Consider the following 14,360-nt stretch of genomic DNA (forward strand, 5'->3'; position numbering starts at 1 on the left):
CTGCTATAATTAGGACACTGTCAAGTAGTTTCAGCCCAAATTTTGACTTGCATTAAATACAATGCCATAATGAATGTCCTGTGAGTTCCAAATACGTGTTTTACCAGTAATTAATTGAGACCAATGATGGTTAAATACAGGACAAAACAGCATTGTACGATGTAGACATCTTGACAGTAGCAATGAGTGGACTCCAAAAAGTTCTGGGTTTTGGATGAGCTACCCCAACTTCAGATGCTTATCTGAATCTTCTCCAGATCTCATAGTTTGGCAAAACAGGACTTGACAATTTCTGAGAACAAGCTCTCATAGGAACTTTCTGAATGTGCAGCATTGATTAATTAATAGCCCATTCCTCTCCTGCTGAGGGACTATAACACTGCACTTGAGGCTTAATTCAAAGCCCAAATTTAATGGATGTCAGTGGAAAGACTTCTATTAAATTGGTGCTGGATTAGGTCCTTCGTGCCATGAGCCAACTGAATGCTCCTGGGAACGAACCCCCCTTGCTGGGCCAGAAATAGCCTCTCTTCTAATGGTATTAAGGCCATGCCTTATAGACAGACATTTAGCAGAGGGAGTCAAATAAACCATATCCTTGAGCTGTGTTGACCTTCTAGATGCCACCAGTGATACTGATTATAATCGTATAAACAAGGGAGTCCCATGTCTATGAATGCATCATACGCAAAAGACAGGGATAAAAAACCGTCCATCATATGGTCAGCTGCTGCTTTACTGGGGAAAGAGGGTAAAGGGAGCACCTCTTACTGGGGGTGCCCTTCCAGAGATGCAGTGAAGTGTTCCTCAATGCCTGGCCAGCAGGATTCCCCAGTGGCAGACACAGAGTCACTGCTTACCCTAGCAGTGCCGACTAGCGCAAAATTCGGCACACAGAAGTTGGAGACTTAAAAAATGTTTTCCATCCCTCTGCTAATGCAAGTGCCCGGCAAATGGAAAAAAGGCAAAACCTGAAGGGAATGTGATCTAGTGTGAAGCATCTGTGAGACGAGAAAGAGTTGAAAACAAAAGGTTAAAAACCAGGGTCAGCTGAGCATGGTAATGGCAGTGCAAGGAGTTACCCTTCCCCACTGGCTTTGAGACCAGTCACAAGAGGCAGCAGGGACTGGGACTACTTGCACTCAGTCTCCTCATGCTGTTCCGGAGGGAATCCCTCTGGCTGATTCAATATGACAGCGGTTAGTATCCATGAACAGGGTCAGCTTTCCTGGAGAAAACTAAGAGTCTCAGAGAATGGTCTCTCAACCAACTCACCCACCCGAGGCCCCAATACAATAGTAACCTGACAGTGTCCATTTAAGTTTGCTTCAACCCATCCACTCAAAATTCCTTCTCACAGGAAACAGTAACTTGAACTCTCAAAACCCTTGTGCTGAGAGTAGGCATTTTTCCCCGTTAAGGTTAATAAGGAATTTTAAGGCACCCTTTGCCTTTTTGATCATGAAAAATTAATGCTAATTACTCTGAGCACGAGAAACCGAGACAAGCAATTTAAGCACATTCAAAGCGAGTAAAAGTCACCTTAAAAAAACTAATCACAGTAAACGTACACAATAAAAAACTGAAAAATCACAAAAAACAGAACACGCTACCAGAGCGGATGCGTCGGGGAGTGTGTGTGGGGGGGAAACGCAGGGTCACAGGGCTCTCCCGATTTCTGCAAGCGCTGAGCTCTTGCATGGCCTGCCAGTGGGGACATGGGGGGAAAGGATAGTTCTGTCCTTCTGCTGTCCCTCCAATCCCGACACATTTCTGGCTCACTCAGCTCCTCTCTCCCAGGCAGCTGGGCCTGGACAGGGCACAGAGGGGGTGGTACGGAGCCAGTTCTCACACCGGCTGGCTCCACTCAGGGTCACTGCCTCTGAACAGTGACAGCCTGGCTGGGGAGGCGGTGCCCCGCTCCCTCCACCCTGGGGCAGGAGCAGAGCGAGCCAGAAATGTGCGGAGGATGAGGGGGGGCTCCAGTTCACTAGTCCCTCGGCTCCAGCAGCAAGGCCTGGGTGGGGAACGGAGGTGGCAGGCTGCCGCCACCTTCCCAGCTGGGCTCTTGCAGGCATAGAGGCAGTGACCCTGAGCGGCTACCCTCACCCAGCGTAAGAAGCAGCATGGTCCCACCCCATCCACTCTCTGCCTGGGAACAGCTACCAGGGACAGGGCTGAGTGAGCCAGAAACATACCGGGGGGGAGGTACAGTGAGAGGACAGAGGCCCCCCGCACGTAACTGTGCTGGGAAGAGTGCAGAGGCCCTGGATTGGGTGCAGGGTGGAGGGTCACTAGGGAAGGGGCCGGGAGCAAATTCCCTGGGCTCTGCTCAGCCCGAGTTAGGGGCATTTCCTGCACCCTGCCCCTTCCCCGCTGAGGTGTCGGTGAGGGCTCCGGAGCTCTGTGGAGACACTGTATTGCTGTGAGTCTCCCCGGGCTGGAGCTGGCCCACAGGCACGTGCTCCCTGCTCCTGTGGTCCCAGCCCCACAGGAGCTGGTGAGATTGGCTACCCTGGCCCAGAGTGATGGTGCTTGAAGATTCCTCCCAGAGTCGACACGTGGGTTGATTACATGACCCCCTCTTTACGTTATGCCCCCCACTATCAGGAGGTATAAGTCGTCTCTGCACGCTACCCTGCACTGACTTCTGCGGGATGACTTGGATGACTTAAAAGGCCTTTCTATTCTCTCTGAAGCTCTCTGAACCTCGATAACATTAGATACTGAACTAGAATTCTTATCTTTAAGGGACATATTTTAAATACTGCTTCCACAAAGTTTGTGCAGATACAAAGGGTCCAATCCAACTCCCAGTCGGAGTTTTGCCTTTGACTTAAAGGATCAGGTACCTGAAAAGCCTGCACTTACATTCGTTAGAATTTGGTTGGCGTAAAAGGTAAATTACAGAAGTGCATCAAATAATGTAGGATGAGATAGTTTTGAAAATTTGGTCATGAACTGCATGGAAACTTGGCCTTAAACTGCAAGGAAACTGAGTCTTTGCTTTTCTCTGTTTTAAATTTAAACATTTGCATTTTTTTCTTTTGCCTATTTTGAGAGGGGAGAAAAAAATAATCAATTGGACAAGAAAATCTGAATGTGTTCAATTTATTCAGCTATAAAGAAAAAGCAAAAACAGTCACTTGTTTGATAGCTACTGTCCAACTACAGTCAGCCTTTTTTGTAACCTATGAATTAAACAGACAGCCAAATTGCCACCCTGTCGGTAAAAGAATGAGTAAAATTCTCCCCTCATTCCATGGTGCAGGGATCAATTATATACTCTGTACTCATTCCACATGGGGTATTGATCCAAGAAGAGAACTTCAACCGAACACTGGTAAAAGATATGATTGGGACGGTTTACTTTTTATCACCAAGAACACATATTCTAAGCTTTTTACTGTGTTAATACTTTTGGGTTTGAAAACTCTGGATGTTTTAAAATGCAACGAGGAAGGGTGATTTTTGTTAAACTATTGTGCTGAGACTCAGGAGATCATAGATTAACAGATTTGTTCCAGGCTATGCCAGGCTTTATTGGTGATGTTTAATCTTCCTGTCCCTCAGTTTCCTCCTCTGAAAAGTAGGAATAATACCTTTTACAAGGGAGCAGAAAGGACAGATTCATTCCTATGTGGGAGATGCTCTGACACTATGGGCATGAGTGCCACAAAAAAGGCCAAAATGTCTGAAATGTCTATTTTTAAGGCATAGGTGTAATGATGCCAACTGACTGAAAAGACTGTGAGTCAAGTGAATAAGAGGAGGGTAATACCACTAACTGGAGATTCTTTGGGATGTGTGGTGTCTATATGTATTCTTCTGTGGATTATGGATATGTACCCAGAGCCAGAGAATTTGAAAGCAGTGTCCGTTGGTCCATGCATGCACCCTGGCTCACCTCATGCCTTCACCAGAGGGGATAAAGGGTGGGCTGGACCAACCACCTCTCCAGTTGCTTCTCTAGCACAAATCAGATAAGATCCAGAGCAGAGGGGATGAAGGGTAGGTAGTGGAATACAGAGAGGGAACACATATCTTGAAGACCCTCCAGTTACCGGTAAGTAACCTCTTCATCTTCGTCTTCTTCGAGTGACGGACCCTATTTTATTGCACGGTGGGTGACTGACAAGCAGTACCTACATAGCAGGATGTGAGGATGTAGCTGGTAGGGCGGAGTGACGTACCGCTGACCCAAAGGAGGCAGCAGCAGAAGAGTCCCGCACCAGGGCATAATGTCTTACAAATGTGTGAATGGAGCCCCACAGTGCTGCTTTACAGATGTCCCCAGTGAGCAGAGGGTAACCCTGGAATCCTTCAGGGTATGAAGGGACTCTTCTGGTTGAAGAGGTGTGATTCATCAAAGGGGAGGCCCTCAATGGTATCCTGGACCTCCCTAGGGAACCTTGACGCATGGAGCCACGACACTCTGTGCACATGACAATGGCAGTAGCCATAGGTCTAGAGGAGGTATCAGCAGCATCGACTGCAGATTGGAAGGCAGCTCTGGCTATCCGTTTGCTTTCATCTATCAGATGTGGAAAACGAGCTTTGTCCTGTTGTGGAAGGTTGTAAGTAAACTCCACAAACGTGGGATAGTTCAGGAAATCGTACTTAGGCAGTAGCACCTGGTAACTGGCTATCTGGAACAGGAGGCTGGATGATGAGAATAAGATCATTCTTGCCAGCAGATCCAGGCATTTGCTCTTTTTGTCAGCAGGAGTACACTTGGGATCTTGCTGTTTAACCCTTTCAGAAGCGGCATGGACCACCAGTGAATTGGGAGCAGGGTGAGAAAACAATTTCTCACTGTTGGCAGGCATGTAATAATGCTTCGCCGCCCCTCTGAGGTATCAGCACAGGCAGCAGGGTGTGCTGAACCTGGCTCTTCATTAATGGGAAGAGCTATTCTATTGGGTCTGGAAGCATGTAGGTTGTCCAAGAATTTGTGCTGGGAGTCTTGGATCTCCTTGAGGGGAAACTGAAGCTCTCCAACAACTCTGTGGAGAAGGCTCTGGAGAGTGGGGAAGGGGATGTAGAAGTCAAGTCACCATTTCATCCAGGGATGATGATGGCAGTCTTTCTCATTCCATCAGAACATCTGGATCTGAAGCCTAATGTTTCCTTTTCCTCTGTCAGACTCAGGGGCAGGTCTGAGTGTCCCACTGGAGAGGAGGCAAGTGGTGACTCTGACAGATCGGCTCGACCCTGCAGAGAGTACTGGTCTCAAAGCCTGCAGTACAGCCAGTAGGAGGGGGTCAAGATGTGGTTGCAGAGGCCTCCATGGTCTCAAGTACAAGCACCTCCAAGGTAGATGAGGCAGAAGTTGGTCCCAAACCTGCACGGGTCTTTTGGATGGTGGACGATATGTAGGGTAAGGGAAGGGTGGTTCACCAGACGACTCAGAATCTCCTGATGAAGGGAAAGCTGATTCTAGATCCAGTGACAGTACTGTCAGTGCCATTGGAAGGGAGATATATTCTGTGTATGGGCCGGGTGATAAGCTCCTTCCAGCAAGCAATTCTTTTGGAGGTGATATTATCTCCCTGGAAGTGGAGGGGCCCAATGGAGGAGGGGATTCTGGACCCAGGGAAGCAAAAATGTCCTGGACGGTGGCAACAGATTCAGCTCTTCCCGCTGTGAGCAGGGTTCTGCTTGTCTGGGCCATCGGACCCGGTGAGGAGGGCAGAGATCAGACTTCGTCCGTGCTGATGGATCCTGAGGTTTGGGAGGAGCCGGTGATGACAATACCAATGGAACACGGTCTGGTACCAATGGAGCCCAAGGCTTATGGACTTTCTTGTTATCCCTCTGAGATTTAGGATGTACTCAGTCCTCTTGGGCCAAGCTTGTAGGCTTGCTTACAGCTGAGTCCAACTTCTTTCAAATGGACTTAGCGGAAGACTTAGTCTCATGCTTATCAGAGTGCTTCCTAGCTTCCAGAGAAGACTGCACCATAGGGTCTGTGGGATAGATGTAAGGGTGGGAACTGGGGGTTCCCAGGACTGGGTCCAACTGGGTCTCATGGCCTTCTCCATGAGGTATTTGTGGAGACGAAGTTCCTGCCCTTCTCGGGTATGGCTGGGGAACAAACGGCAGATATTGCACCTCGCTGCAATGTGAGCTTCCCCCAGGCAGTACAGGCAGTGCTGGTGGTCATCACTGACTGAGAAGAATCACAAGCAGGAAGCACGGAGTTTGAAGCCTGAAATCCTGGGCATAGTCCCGCACCCAAATGGTATGGGTGGGGGAGGTCACCCAGGGGACTAATCTAATGCTAAAAAGTAAAAACTATGATAACTATTAAAAACTATTAGAACTGTTAAACTATTTATAAACTAGATGATTCTTATTTTTTAGAAGGAAGCTGAAGCTGTAGACACTAAAGTTTCCCACCTGGACCATGCAGCAATGAGAAGAAACTGGAGAGATGGTCAGTCCACCCTACCCTTTATCCCCTGGGTTGGAAGCACAAGGTAAGCCATGACACGTGTGCAAACCAACGGCCACTGCTTTCAAATTCTCTGTCTTTGGGCACATGGTGTGCATGCATAACCCTCAATGGAATATAATAGCACCATCACTTGAAGAAGAACGTGTGTGATCTGATGACGAGACAGTTTTTCCCCCAGGAAAAGCACTCACAAGCTCAACAAAAATAATTGCTGTGCTGTTTGTAGAAAAAAGGCCACAGCTTAATCAAAAGTGGCTGTGAGTGCATTTCACTTTTTAAGTGCTTTTTTGTAATATTTAAGAGTACTTAAGGAAGAGCTGCACAAGATGACTGGGGAACTAAATTGCCGAATGATTCATTAATTGATTGTTCAGGATTCTAAGAACAATTTCTTTGTGAAAACGTTGCTGATGTATCTGAATAAGGCATCTACTATGTGCACCGTCCTTTCATGGTAGGAGCATCTAGCCTTTTTTCAGACCACTGCTCAACATATGCAGCCCTTATGAATAGAGGTTTGATTGGCTGCTTAATTTTAGGCACCTTATATTCACCCCATCTACACAGTAGAACCTCAGAGTTCCGAACACCTCGGGAATGGAGGTTGTTTGGAACTCTGAAATGTTCGTAACTCTGAACAAAAATGTTATGGTTGTTCTTTTGAAAGTTTACGACTGAACATTGACGTAATAAAGCTGTGAAACTTTACTATACAGAAGAAAAATGCTGCTTTTAGCCATCCTAAATTAAATGAAAGAAGCACGGAAACAGTTTCCTTACCTTTTTGGGTTTTTTTTAAACTTTCTCTTTGCTTTTTTAGTATTTTACATTTAACATAATACTGCAGTGTATTTGCTTTTCTATTTTTGGTCTCTGCTGCTGCCTGATTGTGTAATTCCGATTCCAAATGGAGTGTGTGGTTGACTGGTCAGTTCGTAACTCTGATGATGATCGTAATTCTGAGGTTCTATTGTAACTCTACATCAACAACCAAGGTAATAATCAAAGGCATGAGAGCAAGCAACTAACTTTCTCTGAGCTGGGATGTAATGGTATTGATTATTCACCCAGCTGTGATTACTAGGATGACAGTCCCTAAAGACTCCACTGAATGGTAGTGGAGTTTTTTGTTGGGAATCCTAAATGAGACTTTGCAAACCTTATATGATTTCCCTTTGAACTGACTCATGAGACAGGAAAAAACATATTGCTCCAGGGCTGAAAGATGCTGCTGCTTTTGAGTGGTAGAAATTCTATATCCAGGTCCATTACCCTCCTTGTGCCCTGGACCTTTGGGTTCATTGTAAAGCTGGGTCCCCCATATGACAGTTCAGGGCACCAAAATTTTAATGATCTTGCCTTTAATTGAAAAAAGACTCATAAAGACAGGATTAGAACCCAGGAGCTGTGCTCCCAGTCCTGTTCTCAGACTGCACTAGATTTTCTTCCAGATTCCAACCCTCTCTCTATAATGGCTGTGGCTGGGTTTACAAGACATGGAAACAACTAAAAGTGGTGGCAACCTTCACTGCCCACTTGTCCCCAATATAATAGTGCTGTAGTCTTTCTTACCATTATCATCACCTGAGTCTGACTGGAAGGAGTTGAGGGACTGAACTTCAGAGTTGCTGCCTTTATTACTTCCTGCGAAACAGGTCACCTCTTCAGCGTCATCAACCTCTTTACCTTCATTGATAGCAAAACATAAAACAAAGCGGTACTGTGTAAATATGCACATATGTCTACTTATACCACTGCAGAGTGAGTTAAATGTTGCAAACAAGTAGTTCCATCTTGCTTAGGATGGAATAAAATAATTTATGTCAACTGTAGTAAATGACCTAATCTATTGGTCAAGAGGACAGTCAAGCAAGAGATTTGAATTATGCCTTTGAAACACTTGACCAATAGAAAACAAGTTTGAAATGGCTAATGACAGTATAGGCAATAAAACAACAGCTGTTTTAAATTTTCCCATTTGAATGCTGTGTGGGATCAGTAACAATTAAAATTATTATTTGAAATGGTGTTATAAACATCTTATATATTAGATCATAGACACACTGATATTTACTGTTCACTATCAAGGGGCAGAATTTCATTCAGGGCCAGCTCCAAAGCCCACTGAAGTTAACGTGAGTCTTTCTGTTGACTTCAGTGGGCTCTGAATTAGACTCTACTTGCTCTGCCATTGGTGAATAGTAGCAGTGATTATACTTTGCACTTTCAGTGCCTTTCCTCCCAGGATCTTCAAGCACTTGACAATTTCTCCTAAATCTGAACAGTTCCGAAAGGTATTTAATTTAACTGCCATCTATGATATATATCCTCTCTCCTCCACATAAAGGTAAAAACACACCACATAAGACATGTAATTAAGCACAGACAAATATAGAGACTCAAACAACTATCTTTCCAGCCATTATAAGACGCAGCACAATTACATTCTGTAATAAGGATATTTAGGTCTGTAATCTTCTTTCGATCAATGAACCATGTTTATAGGTAAGAAAAACATACCTATATCTGGCACATACTGTTGTCTGCAATGTAAGAGGCAACTCAAAAATTAAAACAGTATCAGAAAGTTTGAGAATTACATCCCCAGTAAATAAAGGTTATTCTTGTACTTCGCAATGCTAGAACTATATTGGGCCAAAATTCTGACCTCATCTACACCATCCAATTGAAGTAAAAAGTGTTACAACACAAGTGTAAGATAGTTCTGAACTTGTCCCTTTGCTCTCAATTAATAATTTCCAGAATGAAATTTCCCATATTAAAGTAGAGATTGTAGTATGGACTCCTTCATTTGGAAGTTTTAGTTTAATCTAGACAACAAGGGGTGTCAAAAAGCAAGAGAATAAAAGAGGCATGAGATTACTAAGAAAAAAAAAGATAAGCAAAAAAACGAAATTTTTGAGGACCCATGCCCTGATACAAAGAGTCTTACCAAGCATTGCCTTGCGATAAAGGCAGAGGGACATATGGCCTAATTTATGGCCCTTGGAAACCACTAAGTCCTGATGTGATAACATATATCATGTCCCCATGTCTGGATAGACTGGATAGAATTTGAAGATGTGCTTTGTTATCAGTGAAAAGGGAAGAAAAGCTCTGAGCACAAATGGTTTAAATATGAAGATAACAGATTGTATGAGATTTTAACATTTAGCAGAGATGAGAAAGTAATGGATCGAAAATGTGGTTATAAGAGCAACCTACACTCTTCCGATGAGCATAATAAATATTAGAGAGAGAAAGTACTTATTAATTCATTTCCTTGCATTAATTTTTAAGTGCTTTGTCTAGTCTATTTCTAAATACCCCTAGCAAGACTGATTGCCCAAGCTAAGAGAGCTCACAGTCAGGAAACCTGGCCTGAAATTTTCCTTTTCAATAGAAATACACTTGCACTGCATCACGTGAGAGGAGTCCTCAGAGCAGTCTTCCTAAATACACTTTCTGAACTAATATAAAAAGTAGGTGGTTAGTCATATTTTGATGTATCTAAATAGAGCACTTGTATACCTAATCTCATCCTAATTACATCCTTTCAGAACTAAACTGAATCACTGTCTCTGTGAAATGTAACAATTGTGAGTACATTAGTCTTAGCTGCTGTCAACAAGGTTCATTAAGTGTTCCCCGTCCAACTTACACAGTGTTAAGCATACAGCACATGCTGGTTCACTCTGCCACCCTTGAGCTAATATAACTGCTGTACTCTGACAAGAGCTGTTATAACATGTGTTATAACATGTCAGAAAGGGAAAGTAACACCACACATCATACTCACTTTCAGGATCAGCGTCCCAGGTACTCTTCCTGATGGAGTCACAGTCAGATCGACAGGGAGACACCGCTGGCAGATTGGGAGCCACACTGCACACCACCACACCCCGCCTGGTTGTTAGTATCCGAGGAGACTCTGGATGAAACGTTGTCATCTCCTGATGTTCAACTCCAAGTCCATCTACTATCTTGTCTAAATTGTTCCGTGAGTCACTTTGGAAGCATGGGGTGTAGGCCATGGGCCTCACAGGGACTTGTGGTGGCCCTACCTCTTGATAGATATTGCGACCGTCCCCACTGTTCCTTATGTTCTTGAACTGGATCCCGTTGCTCTTATTGAGCAGAGCAGCAGTCGCCGGGTCCTGGACGAGGGTGATATTGTTGCGTGAGTAATTTTTCCTGAATACTTTCTTGCGGAAAACTATAAACAAGACGATCAACACGAAGATGACAAAAAGGACAACTGCTATTCCTATTAGCTCTTCTTTGCCAACGTAGGAATGTCCAGCTTGTATGTTGGGCACCACAACAGGCCTGAGTCCACAATACTGCCCCACATATCCAGGAGTGCAGTTACATAGAAACGAGCCAAATATGTTGACGCAGGAGCCACCATTTTCACATTCCTCTCTTTCGCATTCATTGACATCATCTTCGCACCTTAAGAGAACAAGACATAGATACAGATGTCGCAGGAGAAACCTTAGCAAAAAACATCGCTTACAATTATTTATTAGGTTGTACAGGCAGCAATTGTGTTTTGCACTCTGCCAGTGCTTGGCAAATTATCATATTATTATCCATATTATTATTAAATGTTACAACATTTAAAATCTTCTAAAGATGGAAACAAGTTCTGCTGCTTTTTAGGTCAATGACAAGAAAACATATAGGAGAAAAGAACTGATTAATCCTGCTCTTCAGGAAAAGGCTTTTAGGACTGATTCATCATTGCATGACTCCCAAGTTTTATGCTGGTGCAACTCCACTGAAATCAGTGGAGTGAAACCGGTATAAAACTGGAGTGAATCAGGCTCATAGACTGTAATAAAAAATGCTAACTTTTCTATAGGTGTTTTGGACCATTCCATGAGATTCAATACGAAATTATATCCTGCTGTTCAGTTCCACAGAATAGTTGAAATAAACTATCAAAAGGTTAGCACTGGCTATTAAATTCTATAATATTTAATATAGATGGTTTGGGAAGAGAAAGGGAATGGAAATGGAAGAGAATAGGGGGAAAGGAGATATCAAAAGTATACTAATATGGAAAAAGAGTGGGTGATGGGCAGTATACAAAATTATTTAGGACTGGAGATAGAATTAGCAAAATTTAGATAAAGCAGAAGAAATGAGAACTGGAATCTTAAAAACAGAGGGGAATTGGGAAGCAGTGAAGCTGGAGAAATTATAGCAGGAGAGGAGATAGCTAAGATGGGCAGCAAATTGAGGGGCTGGTTGGGAACTTTTCCATTTCTGCAATGGATATTTGCCTGAGGACAAGATTTTTTAAAAATGGATGCACTGAGTTAGGCTTCTAAGTTAAGACTTAGGTGCCTAAATAAGTGACCCAATTTTCAAAGCTGATGAGCACACAGCAGCTTCCACTGCCTTAATGGGATTTTCACAGGAGCCTATAGGAGTTAGGTGCCCACATTCCACTGAAAACCCAACTCTACATAAAAATGTGAGAAGCTAGCTTTCAGTACTCACTTCTGAAAACCTTGGCCTCAAGGATTTCTTGGATCATATTAATATGGCCTCTTGGTAAGCCAGGTGATTCGGTTATACTTTATTAGGTAACTGGAGGCTTTGGGGTACAAGATGCCCTCTGCAACACCCCCCCACACCTTATTAAAATGATTCAAAGATGACATTTCTCACTGGTTGCTCACTTACGTTACTCCTGTCAATCCACTTTTGCAACTGCAGATGAAGGCATTGCCTATCGGGTCACATGACCCTCCATTCCGACACGGATTTGGAAAGCAGGCTGTGATCTCCGATTCACAATTTCTTCCTGTGAATTGAGAAAGGCAACTACACTGATAGCCTGGGAAAATAAAAACAAAAGCAACAACAGGTGCCTATAAATACAATTGTCAACACAAAATGCAATCTGATTACATTAGTAGCTGTCTGGTAAATGGAAACAGAGTCACTTGGGGTGGGGTGTTGCATATGAATCTTGGCATGTGTGTGTGACCCACATTAATAGCAGTGTGAAAGTTTGTCTCTCCTAGTGGTCAGACCTTATAAGAAACTATACATCTGCAACTGCCTGTGCCCTGATGGAGGTGATCTTTTTGTTCTAGGAGTATAGCTAAGTATTTTTACATCTAGAGTCCTGGGTTCAATCCCAACAGATGACACCACCAAAGAAGTAGTTACAGTCCGTAACTTAACCTTAACTTTCAGATATCAGCAACTGTCCTTTGAGAAAGCCTTTTAAAAGAGATTCTAAATCATTGCAGCATTTCTAACTTTTTTAAAAGAAAGACCTTGCTCATAAATAGCAGCAGCCCACACATCTCAGGGCTTCTGCGCAGAATAAATAAATGTGTCTAGAGCCTTAGAAACCTTTTTCAATTGAGCCATTTACAAGGATGGTTCACTAGAGTTCACTGGTTTCGTCACTAAAATAGACAATCGTATTACAGCAAATTAATAATAAACATGATACTGATACTTAACATTTCTATAGACTCTGTCATCCACAAGACACTGTGTGGTTTACAGACAGTAACTGACCCATCCAATGCCCAAGTGAGGTGAGAAAGTGTTATGCCAGCCATACTCCTAGCTAAACTGGGGCAGCATATGCAGGGCTGGATTTCCAGTTAGGTGCAGTATGCAAGTGCGTAGGGCCGGCATTCTCCTGAACAGTGGCGGAATACTGACCCCATGGGGCCAGTGTCCAGGGGACCCGACCAATTTGGGAACCCTGCCTGAGTGCTGGAACTTTGGCCCTGCCTCCTAATTCTCCTCCTCCTCCCCCTGAGGCCTTGCCCCCTGGCCAGGCTGGAAGCCAGAGCCCAGGAGTGAGCATATTTCCCCTGCCTGGGAGCTGGCTGAGCAGGTCACCCCAGCCCCTCTTCACCCCTCCAGCATGGAAAACACAAAGGTCAGCTATGGGCGGTAGGGGGGGATGCTAAAGATGCTGTGCCTAGGGGCACATAAGGTGTAAATCTGGCCCTGAGCATATGTTTAAGAACCTGATTAAACACACCCTGATATAAATCAGGAGTTACTCCACTGAAATTGATGGGATAGCATAGATTTGAGATCATACACTTAGCTCAGACTCACACTGAAGGTCAGTGGCAGTCAGAAATAGAATCCAAGAGTTCCTAGAACTTCCAGTTCCCAGGCACACTCATTTTTCTATCAGTAAAATTAATTAACATGGCCTAAAATTGATAACCTAGAAAAAAATCTAGTGTCATGGATACTGTTGCTAGGCCTTTTTGACAACTGTAAGTATCACAAAACCACATCTTTTTTGTGTTACGGTGTCAGTACTGCATCAGCAAGAGGAGGTGGTTTGTTGTTTTTTTTCATTCAGATATTCTGAACTACATTCTGAACATTCAAAGGAATGGACACACAGAGAGTGGCTTAAAAAGATGCAAAACTGACAATGCCATTGGCATTATATCATGATGCCAGCCTTTTAGGAAGATTTCTTGTTAGCTGGAAAGGAATCACTGTATGAGTGAACAACATTATTACAGTGTTCCATTCCATGACTCAACAGTGACATCTACAGACCACAACTCTACCGTAAATCTGTTTTTATATTAAGCATTATAATCTCTCCATGTATTTAGTTAATCAAAATATTTAATTCAAATACAAAATATTTTATCCAGAAAGTTGTCATGTGACAGTGTAACAGCTGAACTGAGATGTTTTCAGTATATTCCTGACCTAATTAATGGTAAACAGACAGTATGAAATGAAACAAAATATTTTTATAAACCAAATTTCTTTATCTAAGTTACTAATAATTACCAAGTATTATATTAAACATAATTTTCTTTTTGATTCTTGCATTTCTCTGAGCTTGAGAATTGAAAAGAGGTTAGCCAATTTCCCTTTC

The 14,360-nt window shown here is 43.5% G+C and overlaps 1 protein-coding gene across 3 annotated transcripts in view; it reads right to left on the reverse strand.

Annotated features, from left to right (window-relative positions):
- The window catches only part of FAT3 (FAT atypical cadherin 3), a 532,268-nt gene that overhangs the window by 10,067 nt on the left and 507,841 nt on the right, over positions 1-14,360 (reverse strand). For all 3 annotated transcript variants that reach the window (XM_067568394.1, XM_067568392.1, XM_067568383.1), the window contains exons 23-25: positions 12,158-12,311; positions 10,260-10,915; positions 8,033-8,146 (exon numbers count right to left, since the gene is read on the reverse strand). In XM_067568394.1, coding sequence (XP_067424495.1) covers positions 8,033-8,146; positions 10,260-10,915; positions 12,158-12,311 — 924 coding nt within the window. The remainder of the gene's footprint in view (positions 1-8,032; positions 8,147-10,259; positions 10,916-12,157; positions 12,312-14,360) is intronic.

This window comes from Emydura macquarii, unplaced genomic scaffold, assembly GCF_026122565.2.
Source record: "Emydura macquarii macquarii isolate MOO-44397 ecotype Brisbane River unplaced genomic scaffold, CSIRO-AGI_Emac_v2 contig_318, whole genome shotgun sequence".
Classification (NCBI taxonomy): domain Eukaryota; kingdom Metazoa; phylum Chordata; order Testudines; family Chelidae; genus Emydura; species Emydura macquarii.